This window comes from Ochotona curzoniae, unplaced genomic scaffold, assembly GCF_017591425.1.
Source record: "Ochotona curzoniae isolate NIBS_2020 unplaced genomic scaffold, NIBS_Ocur_1.0 scaffold_4506, whole genome shotgun sequence".
NCBI lineage: Eukaryota > Metazoa > Chordata > Mammalia > Lagomorpha > Ochotonidae > Ochotona > Ochotona curzoniae.
Window position 1 is genome coordinate 34,378,006 of NW_024467119.1, and position 17,759 is coordinate 34,395,764.

The 17,759-nt window shown below is 41.5% G+C and overlaps 1 protein-coding gene across 3 annotated transcripts in view; it reads left to right on the plus strand.

Moving 5' to 3' along the window:
• Positions 1-3,718: 3,718 nt before the first annotated feature.
• The window catches only part of PDLIM5 (PDZ and LIM domain 5), a 177,668-nt gene continuing 163,627 nt past the window's right edge, over positions 3,719-17,759 (plus strand). For all 3 annotated transcript variants that reach the window (XM_040967188.1, XM_040967189.1, XM_040967190.1), the window contains exons 1-2: positions 3,719-3,790; positions 7,325-7,463. In XM_040967188.1, the coding sequence (XP_040823122.1) occupies positions 7,368-7,463 (96 nt within the window). In that variant the 5' untranslated portion in view covers positions 3,719-3,790; positions 7,325-7,367. The remainder of the gene's footprint in view (positions 3,791-7,324; positions 7,464-17,759) is intronic.

The window sequence follows — 17,759 nt, forward strand, 5'->3', positions numbered from 1 at the left end:
GGGGGGGGTGACATTTGTTCACATCCCAAATTAGAATTCCTGGGTTTGGGTGCTGGCGCTGCTCCTGATTACAGCTTTCTAGTACTATACAGTCTGAGATAGCTCCATCTGAAACACAGTGTTTGCCTAAGTTTGTAAATATTTGCTCTAGCAGTTAGTTATCTAATGTCTGACTCACCAGCTCTTGCAGGTGATGGCTCAAGGACTTGGGTTTTTGCCATCCACACAGGAGACCCAGATCGAGGTCTGGGTTCCTGTTTCAGCTTGGCTCAGCCTCAATTATTGCAAACATCTGGGAAGTAAACCAGTAGATAGGAGCTATCACTCTCTCTTTTCATTCTTTTGCAAATAATTTTCTTTAAATGAATAAAATGTCAAAAGAAAAAAAAGCCACTTGAATCTATGATGTGGATTTAATCTTTGCATTTCTTTTCAATCACATTTATTTGGTCACCTTACTAAATGAGCTGCTCTGTTGATGTATTTTATTTTTGAGATGACATCTTTAATTTACATTGTAGTCAAAGGATTAATGTTCTACTAAATAAGCATAAGTTTTTTTTCATTTATTGCTTTTTACTAACGTTGTGTTTGCTTTACTTCTGCCCTTCTTCCAGAATCCCTTAGAAAGATTCATGTGCCTTCTCTCTTTCCATAGCTTGCCAACTGTCTCTAGGTGTTAGAATGACTAATGCCTCCTCTTAATTTTAGATTTTAACTATGAAAGACTCAGAGCTATGAGGGATTTATTTTCCTGTCAGAATTAGGGCTGAAAAGACAAAATAGCTTGCAGTAACATAAGAACTTCTAAAAGCCTGCCACTTTACAATTTACTGGGCATAATCCAAAAAACTTGTCACAGCCATGCCATCTTTAATGAAAAGCTTTTCTTGTTTTGTTTTGTTTTTTTTTAAGCCCTGTAAGGGGCTCTGAGTCATCCGTTGGGTAACAAAATGTTAGAACAAACACTTACACACTTCTGTAAATACTGTGTTTAGATGAAATATTCTGAAACACTCTTCCTGCTGAATCAACTCCTATGTTGATTATGTTTTCTCTATTCTAACTTTTGTGCACTCCTTATGACAAAGGAAAACTTCAAATATGGCTTCCTTTGTGGCCTTTGTGGCCTTTGTGGCTAGTGCCTCATTGCTAAGCCCTGGAGGGTTCGCCACATCAAGGACACTGGTTTGATTTCTCAATGGTCTATCTTCCTTCTAGTTTGTAGTCACCATGTTCTTCAAACTGTGTCAACCGTTGCTTAAAGGTTGTCCGGAGGAGCCTGGTGGGTCACTGCAAAGCAAGTTAAGGCAGAACCCCTCCAGGAATAGTTCAAATCCCCTCATGTATACAAAATATTTGACACTCATCTTAGCTGCACAATTTGCTGTAGTTACACCTCCAAGGCCTTCAACAGTGCTATCCTGAAAGCATTATATCCTTTGTCTCTGGTCTCTAAACCGGATACAAGGGGGGCAATGTGATACCATGAAAACAGCATGGTTTTTGGAGTTGGATCCTTTTGCTCTTTTATCCTTAATGATCTTTATGCCCTTGGTTTAAATGTCATAATTTCCAAGATTATGTTTCTTCTTCTGGAAAAAAATACCTATTTTATGATTGTGAGAATTACAGAAGATAATGCATATGCAACATAAAGACTGTAATACTCGGGGCTGGTATTGCATCACAGTGGGTTCATCTGATGGTTGCAGCCTGAAATCCCAGATGGGCACCAGTTAAAGTCCCAGCTGCTCCCTTTCTGATCCAGCTCCCCAGTAATGTGCTTGGGGAAGCAATAGAAGATGGCCCACCTCTTTGGGTCCCTGCCATTTATGTGGGAGATGCAAAAGGCTCCTGGCTTTGGCCTGGCCCGGCCCTGGCTGCTGTGACTACCCAAGGAGTGAATCAGTATGTGGAAGGCTTCTCTCTATTTCCCTTTGTCTCTGCCATTCTACTTTCAAATACATAACTAAGTCATTGAAAAAAATAACACAGACTCCCTATAAACCTTTCAAAAAAACTCTCTGTGAACCAGCCCTCATCTGAGAAAACCCTTTCCTGTAAAATAATCTTTCAGAGAATGTGATAACCATTGCGAATTGGTGCTGTCCAATGAAAATATAATGAAAATCACACATGTAAGTTAAAATTCTCTGGCATCTACATTTAAAAATGTAAAATTAAGTTTATAGACATATGGCATTTAACTAAGCTTACTAATGTTTCATCATATAGTCAACATAAGAGTCTTAAATTTACTTTTTTATTACTAAGTCTTCAAATGCCAACCGATCTCAATTTTTCAGCAGTAGAATGGAATATAGTCCTCCAAAAGAAAGTTGCACTTAATAGTGATCATTCTGCTTCAATTGTCAAATTTCAATTAATTAAAATTATGTACAACACACTTGCAGTTTTCCAATTGCAGAAACCGTGCTTCAAGCAGTCCAGTAGCCACTGCAACTAGTGCCTACATATTTGCACACAGCAACTTTCAACTTTCTGCTTGAGAACTTTGTTTTCACCGCTAAAGGGTTCAAAGACTTCCTGAAGTTCACCCTTGATGTATTTGTCCTCGGTTAAGAATTGTTCTTTTCAGAGAAGGTGTTTAGTCAGTGTAGTCCTTAAGATGCCACCTGAGATTCGTCCTTGGAAAGCAGTGTGGAAGACCAGGCTAATGTACTGGGGAGCTGCCACTCACGACTCCGACACAGACGGAGTCCTGGGTCCAGCCCTGGCTCTTGTGGCGTTTGAAAAGTGAACTAGTGGATGGGAAAACGAAAGATAAAAGGAAGGAAGGAAGGAAGAGAGGAACAAAAGAATGAACAAAAGAAGGAGGGGGGATGGAAGGAAGGAAGAAAGGAGAATGGGAGTAAAGAATGAGTCCTTTTCACGTTTTAAAACGTAATTCACAGTGTGGACGAGTCAACAAGTTATTTTCCATATGGCCACATTTGCTTAGAAATAAATTCCTCCGTCAAAATCAAGTTATCTGAGCGAAAGAGAAAGTGGGTTATTGAGTCCAAATGAATAAGTAGCTCAAGACAAAGTGACTGTAGCACATTGGGACGCTGCTTTCTATCACCGTCGCGTGCTGTCGGATTCCGACTGTACAGACGAGGGCTCTGGATTTGCACCGTTCTTCACGAGCAATGTCCAGTGTGCACTCCTCAGGGACTACCATCTCGAGAAAAAAAAAAATCTACGCAGTAGCTGATGAACTTGCATAGATAGATATGTAGCCAAAGTCCACTTCTATTTTTAGCCCCAGCAACTGTTAGCCAATTCAAGTTTGTGGAGAGAGACACGCACCCCATCCCACCCTCACCTCCAGCCTCAAAACGGACACGCAGCAGGCTAGCCCTTGGCCAGGTAGGGTTTGAAATCCCTTATAAAGATTCCATATTGCAAACTTGAGAGCGCAGTTGTTCCCAGCAGCGGCTCCAGGCAGCCCCGAGCCGTGGGCACCCAGGGCACCCCAACGGGGACCGGGCTTGGCGCCCCGCCGCCTGCCCCGCTCCTGCCCCGCTCCTGCCCCGCTCCTGCCCCGCTCCTGCCCCGCTCCTGCCCAGCTCCTGCCCCGCTCCTGCCCAGCTCCTGCCCAGCTCTTGCCCAGCCGCCTGCCCAGCCGCGGGCGTGGCCGGGCCGTTGGGGGCGTGCCCGGGTCGGGGTAGGGGCGGGCCGGCCAGGCCAGGAGGCGGAAGTTCCCGCGGGCCGTGGGGACGGCGCACGCAGCGCCAGTCACTTGTCAGCGCTCGTCTGAGGCGGAGGCAACGCCGCGCCCGAGGTGAGCGTGACCGGCGGCCGCGGCTGCCTGCCTGCCTGCCTGCCTGCCTGCCTGCCTGCCTGGCGGGGAGCGGGCTGGCGCAGGAGGAGGAAGGGGCGCACCTCGAGCCGGGAGCGGGGGCCCCTCAGGTGCTCTCCGGGCGCAGAGCGCGCCGGGGAGGGAGAGCGGCCAGCGCCCGCGGAGCGCCCGGGGAGCGCCCGGGGAGAGGCGGTGCGGGAGTGGGCGTGAGGCCACGGGGCGCTCGGGTCGGCCGCGGGGAGCGCACCGGGGAACGGCGGGTGCTGGGGGTCCCCCCTAGGCGCCGCCGCGCCCACCTTCCCCGCCGGGTGCTGGCCCGCTTGGAGTTTCCCCCGGCGACCTGCGCGAACCTTGCGGCGGGAGGGCGTGGGCAACCCAACGGGAAAGACGTGTTGCTTTTTTGTTTGTTTGCACTCGGGCTCTTGAGAATCATTAATCCACCTCCCTCCACTGCCCCCCTAGTATTTACAGTTGTGTAACCTGTTTGGGGGAGGGGGAGACTTGTGTGTGGCTAGAAATAAAAAGCTCGTTTATAAGTCACGGACATCAGGCTTATGAATGCTTGCCTACTTGTTGGGAGCTTTGCTAAGGCTGTGCGTTTGACAATCAGGGGAAAAAGGAAGGGCGTATGGATCGGGCAGAACTTGCAAAGAAATTCCGTAGCCTGCGCTGGGCAGGGCAGGTCCAGGGTGTGATTGCCAGATCGTATCCCGAGTCCGCCTCCCTGATCGCGGGGACGGCTGAACCCGCCTGCCACGGAAGCAGCGCGCCCGGCAGCCTTATTTGGCCAGCTGGGGGAGGCGTGAAGCTGGAAACTGTCTCGTCGGCTACTTTCTTCCTACGTCTGTGATTCGACTTCTCCAGCGCTACCTCCATTATCCCTCCAAGGGAGGGGAAGGGAAGGACGGGCAGGAGAACTTCCACAGAGTTCTCTTTAATTTCAGGTTCTACTTGTAACCTATTCCCAAAATCTCAGCTTTCACCCGCCCGCACACCCTTCAGACTAAGAAACTGGGGTGCAAATGTGGGAAATATCAGGTTTCCTTCGCTAGTGCTGAAGTTATGCTGTGGTTCTTCTCCCCCAAGGGAAACCCCACAGGAGTTTCCACATTTTCTGTTATGTAGTTTCCAAGCAGGTTGCTATTTCGTGTCGGCTAGATATTTTAGGAAGGGTTTGGTCACTAATAACTGGCTGGAGGAGACTTGGGAAAGGCCAATGACAATATTGCCATTGCTTAGGGACCAGAATGTCTTAAGGCAAAGGAGTTGCAAGTGAAGCTCATAGGCGAGTCTAGACCAGAGACGACAGCGACTAGATGTGAAATGACACTAGCTTGGTGGTGTGACTGTGATGTTGCCAGTATTACAGATTTGGCAGCAAATGGGAGAAGTCAAGAAGGGAATCCCCAAGTTAAGGAAGGCTGCACATCCATAGGCTGATATAGAATTGAAATACATTGTAGGGAAGAGTGGGGCTACTGGAGGCTGTTCCTAATCTTCACGTGCGCCCCCCCCCCCCCCCCACCAAGTTAAAGATTAAAAAGAGTGCAGGCAGCTTCTGAAAATCGTTTGGGTTTGCATGCATGTGATTTGTGGTGTGTGCCCAATGTCCACACTTTTCTGTATTACTCTTTGGCTAGTAATTTTGTTGTTGTTGTTGTTGTTGTTGCTGCTGCTGCTGTTGTTTTTAAGGATTTATTTTATTTTAATCACAAAGTCAGATATACAGAGAGAGGAGGCGAAACAGAGAGGAAGATCTTCTGTCCAATGATTCACTCCCCAAGTGACCACAAGGGCGGTGCTGCGCTGATCCGAAGCCAAGATACAGGAATCTCTTCCAGGTGTCCCGCATGGGTGCAGGGTCCCAAGGCTATGAGCCATTTTTGACTGCTTTCCCAGGCCACAGGCAGGGAGCTGGATGGGGAGCGGGGCTGCTGGGATTAGAGCTGGCGCCCATGTGGGATCCCAGCACGCGTAAGGTGAGGACTTCAGCTGCTAGGCTACTGCGCCGGGCCCTGGCTACTAATTTGTGAAAAATCACGTTTTAGTGCAGGAACGCAGTTGCACTTCAATGCCTAGTGCCTTGGCACTTGCTGGCTCTTGGTTTTCCACCTAGATGCAACAGTTTCAATCCTGACCTGGCTTTGGGTCTTTTTAGTGCACCCCATGTCTATTACTTCAGTACTGAAGTAATGTGTTGTTGCCCCGTGGCTTAATGTATTACCGTGATGTGGAAAAGCTCATTTAGTTTCTATGTACAGATTTTCCCTGATCTGATTTTCCTTTAAGAACCAGGCTTGTTTAAAATGTGGTCTAATTTTCTCCTTATGAGAAGGAGTCTGCTTGAAGTTTGAAGAGCTGCATCTGTCACTCTGAATTTGGTGTGATGGAATAATAGTTTTCAACGTGTTAAAAAATGGAAAAATATTTCAAGACAGGTAATATATAGTGATTTGGTTGAACAGCTCAGATTTTCCAAGGAAATATGTGTCTTACATTGCTGTTTTTAAGACTGTCTTTAAACTAATTTTAAAAGGAGCGACCTGTTATGGTCCTTAGTAGCATGATTTAAAAAAAAAAAAGGTCTCCGTTCCTCCCAATTTCTCCCATTCCTATAAAAATAACCAATAGGAAGTGCCTAATCAGACTTTATTTTCTTTTTCAAAAAATTATCTCAAAGTACAGTCATGAGAGTAGTTCTGAGCCCCCAACCAAAACAGAAACAAAGCAAGCACTGAAGTGCTCACGCTTTGCTGAAGTTGCAGCTCCGTTTCAGGCATGCAGGGTAACCCCATCCTCTCCACTCAGCCCAGTGGCGTTGGGAGAGTGGTAAAGGCTTATTGCTTGCTTGAGGAGATGTTGTGTAGCAAAGCAGTGTCTGCTGAAGTGTTACTGTACTCTGCATTACCTCATTGCCCATCTGAAGAAGTGAAGGTTCAAGTAGAGAAAACACCATAGTCCCGGAAAAAGAAATGTGACTTGCACTTTGTCATTGGAGGGAATACTTTTGTGCACAGAAAAACAGCTCCTTTGAAATAATTTCGTGTTTGGAAAGCCTGACGGGGAGGCTGATTGGCATCCCCTTTCATGTTGGAGTGACTTAGAATTTAAGTGAAATTGAGGGATTCTTGCCAACTGCAAGCACGACAATACTTGAGGGTGGAAGGAGAGGGAGAACTACTTTAAGTTAAAGCTGAAATAAGATCTTCCTTATATAGATGAATGAAGTGCTGTAAAGCATTTTAAAGCTTATATGCAGGAAGCCAGAATATTGGATTATAGCAAATTGTAAAACTGGTCAAGTGTCGAGAATTATAGTATCACGTGGTATTTTTAGACTATGGAAATTGACATGAATATAAAACCTGTTTATTAGCTTATAGATTCCTTTTCTTAGGCTGAAATTTGTGGGAAGAGCTTAATAGACTTATTAAACTTCATTTAGCTAACTTTATATTAAATAAGTTTATAATTTGTTGAAGGATTTTAAACAAACTATTTTCTTTTCTTTTACAGCTTTTTTTCTTCTTCTAGCATTATACCTTGACCCATTAAAACCATGAGCAACTATAGCGTGTCCTTGGTTGGCCCAGCTCCTTGGGGTTTCCGGCTGCAAGGCGGCAAGGATTTCAACATGCCTCTGACAATCTCTAGTGTAAGCAAACTTTACAGCCTTCATTACAGATGTTCACTCAGTGTGTGGGGCTGGAAACCTCAGGGCTTACTGCTGAATTCTCTGTTGACCTGTATTGTGCTTCACATAATTGCTTGTAGGATTTGATCTCGACAAATTTAGTTGTCTGTAATGAAGGATGAGAGAGGAGAGTTAGCAAGGATAATTGGTTTCATGTTAGTTTACTTTTAATTTCCTCCTATGTGACCAGTAGTAAAATGGAAACGCATTTAACTGAGAGACATTCTCTGGACTGCAATTTTCTTCATTTATGATTTTTAAAGTATAGAATTTTAGCTGTTCCTCACAGATCTAAATGCTGTTTATTAACTGTTTTAATCAGAATTGAATAAAATGACTCTTTTGATATCATTTTCTGAATTAACTTTCTGATGGATGTGATAGCTAAAAGGTAAAGTGATCAAACCTGTAATTTTCAAGAGGGAATGAAGGTCTGGTGCTTCCAACTGAATAGTAAAGCTGAGAATACTTGAGTTTTGATTTATTTTTTAGCCTCATTATGGATGTGGTTTGAGTGTATTTTTGAAAGTATTTGTGTGTGTATATTCCTGATGATGTTGATAAGGGTAGTAATTGTAGCTAGCAGTTGTAGAGGCTTGACCATGTCAGGTACTTTTTCACTTTTATCACCAGTGGAAGCTATTTCTATTAGTTATTTACGTGGCTTTGTAGAGTTTTGTTTTGTGTTTTGAAACATGAGACCAGCAGGTGGGCAGAGAGAGTTCCATCTGCTGGTTCAGTCACCAAGTGCTTGTGTTGATCAGGACTGAGTCAGGCCAGAGCCAGGAGCCAGGCGCTCAGTCCACGTCTTGTAAGGGGACGGTGGGAGCCTGACTGGGCGGACCATCGCCTTCTGCCCCTCAGACTGTGCGTTAGCAGGAAACTGGAACGCGAACCTGGACAGTGTAATGAGGGATGCAGGAGATGAATATATATATTCAAATAAAATAGAATTTCTGCTCTTCTTTTACTCAAATGATAGTATACCCATGCCTTACTATTTTTTGTTAATGATTTGCTATGGAGAATTTTCCTTATTAATGCACAATGTGAATATAATTAATATATTAATATTATATATTCATGCATAATGTGAATTTAGACACCTGTATAAATATTCTGTTGTAATTAACACTTATTTAATGAATTCCTTACTATAGGATATTTATTTTGTTTCCAGTGTTGCTTGTACAAATGGTGGTGCCATGCATACCATATATACACGTATCACATCCATGTTACTGTAAATCTGATTTTCATAGGCTGTGCCACATGGACACTTCTGTGCAGTGCTTCTCCATGTCCAGGTCCAGTCTTACCAACAAGCTTAGCGTTTTGCTTCAAATACTGTAATACATCATCTAATTTTCACGTCCATCCATAAAATGGTGATATTATTCTCACTGTAAAGTACTGTCAGCTCACCTGGCCAGAGTGGAAGAGCTGACTTGCAAGCTGGCTCACTGTAGCTAGCCATCCTAATAATTTGCTTTATCTTAAACTTAGTTAGTGAGGCTGTTTCCTCTGGTCAGGTTTCTGGAAGGTTATCTTGTTTAATTGCATATGTGTGTCTAATATGCATGTACAGAAAATTCTAGAAAGTGATACAGGTAACTAAATAAATACACATGGCACGTTTTAGGATGCATTCGTGTGTGTGTGTGTGTCTCCTTCTTGATTTTGTAAGGCTAAAAATAAGTTTATAACAGTGTAATTACATTTAACAGTAATTTCTTTTGTTTCTTGGCTTTGGCTATTGAAATAGCTCTCTTTATCACCATTTCCATCTTGATTCCAACTAATTAGATTTTACAAGAATGTACTTGTATATGTAATGTAGCTGCAGTTTTTAGGACCTTTCATGATTGGATGAAATTGTGCATGCAAAGATTCCATGGAAATATGTGTTCTGTGGTATAGTCTTATTTTTGTTTTCTAGTGAAGATTTATTAAGAAGACAGATACAGTAGTTGAATATTGCTTGTTTTTATTAACATTTTATAATAAGCTTGAACATTTTGCTTTATTTTAATTGATTAAAGTGAGTTGCTTCATTTAAAATGCTGAAGTTTTGCTAGGAAAAAGTGTAGAAATGCATTGACATCTAAGTGAAACACACATAATCATCATTTTGTCCTTATTAATAGGACTGTGAGTGGAATATGCAAACTTTGCCGAGGCAGGGCTTTAAAAAGTGTGATGTGCTTGGGTTCCCTGGCAGATAATTTGAGATGGTAGCTCTGTGTTGTGGTGCTGGTACAACAGAACACTGTGTACATACATCTGTGCCCTCCCTTGGCACAGAAGAAATGCCTTCCTTGTGTAGACAGAGCGCTAATTAAAGGATTTCAAACATACTGATTAGAAGAGACTATGGTAACAAAGCTGCCGAGTTATTTCTGTTCTCTTACAAAAGTCTCTGCCATCCACTGTGACCTTTTTGGGCCTTGTGCACTGGGGCATGCAGTCCATTGGGGACTGCAGAGCGCTGGGAGGGGAGGGGGGGAGAGGAGGGAGAGTTGGCTCAATGGGGCTGGGAGGCTGTGCTGGCCTTTCTTTGTAGTTATTTTTAACCCCTTGTGTGGTTTAGTTTCAACATGCCTAAGAACATTGCCTAATGAAGATTGGCACCTGGTAACTAATTTATCTTGTGGTAAGATTATGAAGGTTATAAATTTTAGCTTATTCTCATCTTAATTAGTTCTTTGATTATATGCATTCTGCCTTCATTATATAAAATCACTGGGATATTTTTCAGTGAATGTGAGCTCTTTAATTAATAATGTCAAGAAGTGTTTAAACCTGAGAGCATGTGCTTTAAAACATATAATTTTAATTCTCTTAATAATGCATATGAAATTTTTAGAAAGGTTTGCATACAATATTCTGTCAAGTACATTTTATGGTGATATTATCAAATTAAAAAGATTTAGGGAATTGGAATGGCTGTCTTAATTTTAGGAAACTTAGCACTTATATTTTTTTCACAGAGTGTATTGATATAGAAAAAAAAATGGTAAATTTGTGTTTAGTTTGAAACCTGAATCTTCATATTTCGAGGTTGGAAGCATGGAATTCTTCCTCCAGTCAGATGTGACTGTGTTGAGCCGTAAAGGAGCCTTCCATTCCTTTATGATACAGTGATTCTGGGGTAGGACATTGCATTTTGAGATCAGTAAGCTACTGGCAGACACTTGGCACTTGTAGATTCGTGAGATTTTCTCTTACTCTATATGAATGTGCCATATATGACTTTGTCATAATCTTACGAACTACAAAATTTAAAAATTTCACTCAGATTTCATCATCTGGATTGTATGAATCTTGTATACTATTTTGTGGGTGGATTTCTAAGATCGGTGATTCTTGGTAATTTCAAAAAAGATCTTTCAATTACTTTAACTGTGTGGTCACATGTCACTCCGTCAGTTTCTTTTCCTTAAAGGAGTGTGCTGGTTAGAGGAGTTTGCAGATTGTCTTTTTATGACCCTGTGTTTATGGACTTTCCGTGAAGCTGTGGAATGTGGGGATGGGTTTCATTGTTGTAGTGTGGGTGTGTTGGTCTTTGCCAGTGTATTTTATGACAAGAAATAGGAGACTTGTTGCAGAATTCAAGTTGACATGCCTCATGGTAGTTACAAGGAGGTTTATGTATTTGTGAATGATACCTTTTATATGTAACATCTTAAACCTGAAATACCCTGTGGAGTATTATTTTTGATGTATGATATTAGAGCCTTTTCTTACTGTCAATATTTGGATTTTGTGAAGATCATCTTCCAGTTTTCCCAAAACGTATTTAAATAGGTCTTTACCAGTGAAAATTGAGGCTAGATTTTTTTAATATCCATAGAATGATGACTTTAACTCTTAAGAGAGAATGAGTTGTTACAAGCTCAGAGAAATTTCTAATTGGGTTTAAAAAGAAGAAATTTACCATTTCCTGGAATGACTTCTGCAAGGGAATGTATAAACAGCAACACCTTGCTGTGAATTCATTCATTCATTCAATAGAGATACAAATAATTCCTAGAAGCTTCTGAAGAAGATCGTAAGCATAGGGAAGTGAAGATTTTGGGTAGAAAAGAAGCACACGCAGAACTAGAGTACTAGCTAATGTTATTAGCTCTGATATAAGGTAGTATTTGACGAGATGACAGAATGGATAATTCTTCCTTAGTTCTAGTGGGCAATGCTTCTGAGTTTGTAGGTGCTGGCTTCCTATGGGAAAAGTGAGCTGAGTGAGGGATGGAATGTGAACACCTCCAAGCTGGTAGGATATGGCAAAGATAAAGGCTTTTCCTGCTCTTGGCTGACTGTGAGGAGTTAGGAGTAGAGTTGAATGATTCTCCAGACAGGCCAGCTGCAGAATTTCTCTCTTAGCTGAGGACAGAAAGACTTACAGTCCTGTTAGGCTGAAATGGAAGAACCATCCCATCTTGAATAAATGGACTCATTGTTAATTTTAAGCTATTGTGTATATTCCCTCCCAACTACCCCGTCATTATGTCAAATTAGAAAATTAATTTAGTTTTTTTAAAGCAATGTAATGTATATTTCAAATGCAGGTACAACCTCTGTTTTTAAAATATTAGCTACGTTTTGTGTGGGTGCAAAGGCCTGTTGTTTCCCATCTGGCAGGTTTCTATATTCTTTGATTTTATATGTCAAGAGTCTCTAGGTAATTCTGATATTTTGCTGGTGTATTATTTGTAAAGAAATGAAAAATCTTACTGCAGATTAATAGGTTTCTTTTTTTTTTTAAGGGACTTGCTTATTTTAGTCAATGTTTTGCTTTTGAAATGTGTTAGTTAAGAGGAATTTTGCTGGTAGGCAGGGCCGGTGTTATGGCAGATTAAGTTAAGCCATAGCCTGCTGTATATCCCATATTCTAGTGCTGATTTGAGCCCTGGCTCCTCTACTTTGGATCTAGGTACTTGGTAATGCATTCTGGGTGATACCAGATGAAAATTAATTGCCTGTAAGATTCACAGGAGTTCCTGGCTCATGGCTTTGGCCTGGCCAAGCCCTGGCTGTAGTCGATATTTGGACAACAAACCAACAGATAGAATATAGGTTTCTACTTCTCTCTGCCTCTCAAGTAGATGAAAATAATGAAAAATTAATTTTTAAAATATATTTTTTCATGTTGAATTTTGAATTATGTGGTACAATTTCGTATAGGCTGGGATTCCTCCCCAAATACCATCCCCAACAGATTTTCCCCATTTTACTACAATGGTATAGTCCTCCATAAGGAATCATAATTCTATCAGTCTCTTATTTAAGTGTACCCCAACAATGCTGGTACAGACAATGTCAGACAGTCCAGCATCCCGTTGTCTACACATGTCCAACAGCTTCATTGGGAATGGAAAATTAATTTTTTAAAGTAAGGTCTGTACAATCTGTTTACCTACTCATGAGTTAGATATGGTATCTACCTACTTAAAGTGAAAATATTGAAACCTACAGACTTTTGACTATTTGAGAATTTTTGAGGCAGAGAGCTACAGTTTTTACTGATTATCAGGCAACGTATCAAGTGATTTTGACACAGCCTGTTTGCTATAGTTCTTACCTGAATTCATGTTTATCACATGGTCAGTTAGTGTTCTTTGCCCCATTTGCAACTGCATGAAAAATGAATCTGATATGATTTAGTAAATCTAGACAGGGGTGGAGAACTTTTTATCTTCTAGCTATCATTTGGGTATTTATAACTTTGTACACGAACCTTAAAATATTAACCTAAAGATTAGTGAGCTATAGATTTATTGAATTTCAAGTCCTGCCTGAGATTGCCTTGACAGGGTCAGACCAAACGATTTTGCAGGCCTTGTATAACTGGCAAACTGGACATTCCATATCCCTGACATAGAAGGAAACATTTCCATGGACATAAAAAAGGGGGTTTCTTTTGTTGTTCTAAAAGGCATAATTATGTTTCAGTTTTGGCAGATGAGGCTGTTGAATATGTAATGCAAAACTTGACAAAATGAGACACTAACTTGTGAAATACCAATATGTAAATGTTTTTGCAAGTGAATGACATGATGAAAATGGAAAGAGAAAGTTTTAGTTTGAGTAACTAGAGAGCAGTGATTGCGGTATGCATTTGTTTCTTAGGTTTTCTAGGTGCAGAGCCACTAGATAGCCCTAGTGTGAAAACAGATTTTTTTTCTTGTTTGTTTCTAACTTGATAACACACAAAATCACTTTATTGCACACATTTTTATAAAGAATTATTTTTTGGAATGTAATCGATGAATTGACAAAACACAATATTAAATAATTAGGTTTGTAATAATTTTTTATGGTATTGTTAAAACTGATTTCTTCAGTCTTACTTTGATTTCCTGCTCTTCCTTCACGTTTTTTCTTCCCTGTGGCATCAGTGGAGTTATTTGCCCTTCTCCAAGTATTCCAGTTTCCCATTTTTCTTTAAAGATGTATTTATCCGAAATGCTGTGTGTGTGTGTGAGAGAGAGAGAGAGAGAAAGAGAAGGGAGTGGAGCAGCAAAGAGAAGTAGCTTCCATCTTCAGGTTCAGTGCTCACATGGTTGCAATAGCTGTCGCTAAGCTAGCCTGAAGCCAGGAGCCAGAACTCAGTCTGACCTCCCACATGCATGGCAAAGACCCAAGTACTTGGTCTACCATCTGCTGCTTTCTTAGGTGCTTTAGCAGACAGCTGAATCAGAAGCTGAGCAGCTAAATTGCTTGCCAACACCCTGACAGGGGCTGCTAATATCGTAATCAGCTGGTCATGTTTCAACCTCTAGGTTTTGGTGACAATTATTGGGACAAAGTCGCACTAAAAGTCCTTGTTAGTAAAAGAGTAAAGTGAAATCAAAAGAGTAACAACAGGAAAAAGATGGGAGAAGAGATAAACTATTTTTTTTTTAATTATTATGTACGTATTTTGAAAGATTCGCAGAGAAAGAGGGAGGAGAGCAAGAACGAGAGAGGGAGAAGGAGAGTTGTTTCATCCTCTGGTTCTTCCCCAGTGGCCCCAGTAGCCAGCATTGGGCCAGGCTGAAGTCAGAAACCAGAAGCTCAGGTGCATCATCTGCATCTCCCACAGGGGGACAGCGGCCCAAACACGTGGCCCTCTTCCACTGCTTTAACAGGGAGCTAGATTGGAAGTGGAGCAGCCAACAGGCACCAGCGGCAGCTTGAACTGCTATGCACCAACACCAGCCCCAGAGAGAGACAATTTTAAAAGCCAAATGGAAGCAGTTATTTACTAAAGCTAATCTTCTTGCTTAATCTTTCTCACTCCTTCCTTTCCCCCTCCCACATTTAAAGTTTCCTTATTTTTTAAAATTTATTTTCAAGGTTAAACATTCAAAGGCTTAAATTCAAAAGATAGAATAGGGTGGGAGAAGAGTTTCCTGTTGCCCCGCCAATTATTTTCTCTTCCTGAAAGCAACCAGTGCTAGTTTCTTGTGTAGGCATCCAGAGATAATCTGTAAAGATACATGTCAATTCATATGTACTTTGCCCACCCTGCTTTTCAGTACAAATACAGTAATGTGTCACTAAGTGATATAAATGTAATTGTATTGTTAGCCAGTTTTGTCTTTGTGTGAACATGAGCATGTTCTTGCATAAACTTACATAGATATAAGCCAGTAACTCCATTGGGCATCTTCATGCATCCGAGATAGGGTATTGGTGGTTATCACATGGCATACTGTTTTATGGTATGCTTTCTTTTTGTAAGAATAAAGTGTCCATGTGAAAACAATTGAAAAACATATAGTAAATACAAAGATGAGTGACATTAATTTATTGGCATTGTCAAGTACTGTATGTTATACCTAATTGCATATGTACTCTTCATTTGGGCCTGGGTGGGAGGAGGAGAGAAAGAGAGGAAAGAAAAGGAAGGAGAAGGGAGAAGGAGCATTGGCTTTTATCACTGGTTTACACCGAGCTGAGGACCAGAATATGAGCATGAATGCAGTCCAGGTCTCCCACATGGGTGGCAGGAAGCCACTTACTTGAGCTATCACTTTATAATGCAGCCAGTGTTTTTACTGGTAGGAAGCTGGAGGTAGGAGCCAGAGCTTGGAATCAAACCTAGGTAATCTGATGTGCCATGCAGGTGTTTTAAGTGCTAGGCTGAACATCTTCTCCCTGTGCTGTACTTTTAACACTACTGGTTTGTGAAAAGTGTGTTGAGCTCCTATGTTACTGTGACTATAATGTCACTAGGTGACCTGAATTTTCTAGCTGCATTGTTAACTGTGTGGAACACATGTCATCCATGTGGTCCACTATTGACCAAAAACACTGTCATGGGGTTAAGACTGAAGTATCCTTAAAAATAACTTTTTGACATTTTTCTTTTTTCACTTAATGCTGTAAGTAGCTACATTGTTTTTGGGTTTGTTATTTCCTAACAGTTCTTACTAATGACAAGTTATTTATAGTCTTTTGCTTTTATTGACACAATAATCTAATCTTTGCACATGTGTACGAATGTATTTCAGATAAATTCCTAGAAATGGAATTGGTCAGTCACAAAGTTTTATGGTTTTGTAATTTTAATTGATATTGCCCAATAGAGACACTCCTGCCCACAATGTAAGACTCTGCTTCCTCATACCTGTCCTGGCATGAGTTTCAGCAGACTTTGATCTCCGATCAGTTGGGCCAGTTTCCCCCTGCCGCCTTCTTCCAAGACTTATTCACAATTCTAACAAAGAATCAGTGTGTTTTAAGATGAAATTGTGTTTTCATTCTTTAAATGATTTCACTAATTTCTTAGAAGTGCTGTTTTTGTTTCATCCGCAGCTTTTTATTAGTATCTATCTATCATTTTTTCCTGTTTGTAAATGAATCTCTTCTCTGTGTTAACATGCTACTCAGTATTGTGGCCATGTGTTTATTTTTTGGTAAAGAAGTTTTGGCATAAAGCCCCTGTCATGGACTTTTTGAAATATTAAGAAAATCACATTTAATAAGTTAAAGCGTGTTACTTTTGGGGTTTCTCCAGAGCCTGATACCTTGTGTGGTTTCTCATCTCAGTGTTCTCTAATGTGACAAGAAACTCTGCGTTATGAGCTGGTCAGTGCCGTTTGGTCCAGGGGCAAAGTGCGTTCACCCTTCTGAGATTAACTGTGTCTTTGTTATCAGTATTTACCAGTAACTCAAGTCACGTAGGTTTCTAAAGTTTTCCATCCAATAGTGTCAGACATTATGAAACTAGACTGATGTGTGACACTATGTATTTATTCATTTTAGCCATGTGTAAGCTGCAGAATTTACAAGTTACTTCCAAAAGTTTTGGAGATAAGAGTTAAAAGTTGTTCATTTTGGTGCAAAAACCCAGAAATCTGTGAATAGATTCTTCATAATATGTATTTTCCACTAGCATTTTTTTTTAAGATTTATACAATTTTGTTTGAAAGGTGGGCTTCCCGAGAGAGAAGGAAACACACACACACATACATACACACACAGAGAGAAAGAAAGATGTCTTCTCGGGCCCGGCGCGGTGGCGCAAGTGGTTAAAGGTCCTCGCCTTGCACGCCCGGGATCCCATATGGGCGCCGGTTCTAATCCCGGCAGCCCCGCTTCCCTTCCAGCTCCCTGCCTGTGGCCTGGGAAAGCAGTCGAGGACGGCCCAAAGCTTTGGGAACCTGCACCTGCGTGGGAGACCGGGAAGAGGCTCCTGGCTTCGGATCGGCATAGTATCGGCCCGTTGTGCTCACTTTGGGAGTGAATCATCGGACGGAAGATCTTCCTCTCTGTCTCTCCTCTCTGTATATCCGCCTTTCCAATGAAAAAATAATAAAAATAAATCTTTAAAAAAAAAAAAAAAGAAAGATGTCTTCTCTTGCTTTTTAGTCCCGAAATGGCTGCAATGGCCATAGCTGGGTCAGTCTGAGGCTAGTAGTCTGGAGCTCCCTTGGGATCTCCCACATGGCTGCAGGGGCCCAATAACTTGGGGACATATTTTTCATTGTTTTTCCAGGCATTGTAGCAAGAGCAGGATCAAAAGTGGAGTAGCAGGGGCTTAAACCGAAGTCCCACTGTATGTCAACCCCAATGGCGGGGGCCCAACTATTACACTGTAGCACTGGCTGCTTCCGTTAATTTCTTGAACACACTGCATATAGATTCTGTTTTAAACTTTTTTTTTTTGCCTTAAAAGGACCAGTTGTCCTTTGCTAGAACTTACCCTCCCCCCAAGATCCAAAAATTGATTTAAACATGGCCACCCTACTTTATGATAATTGTCCTTAG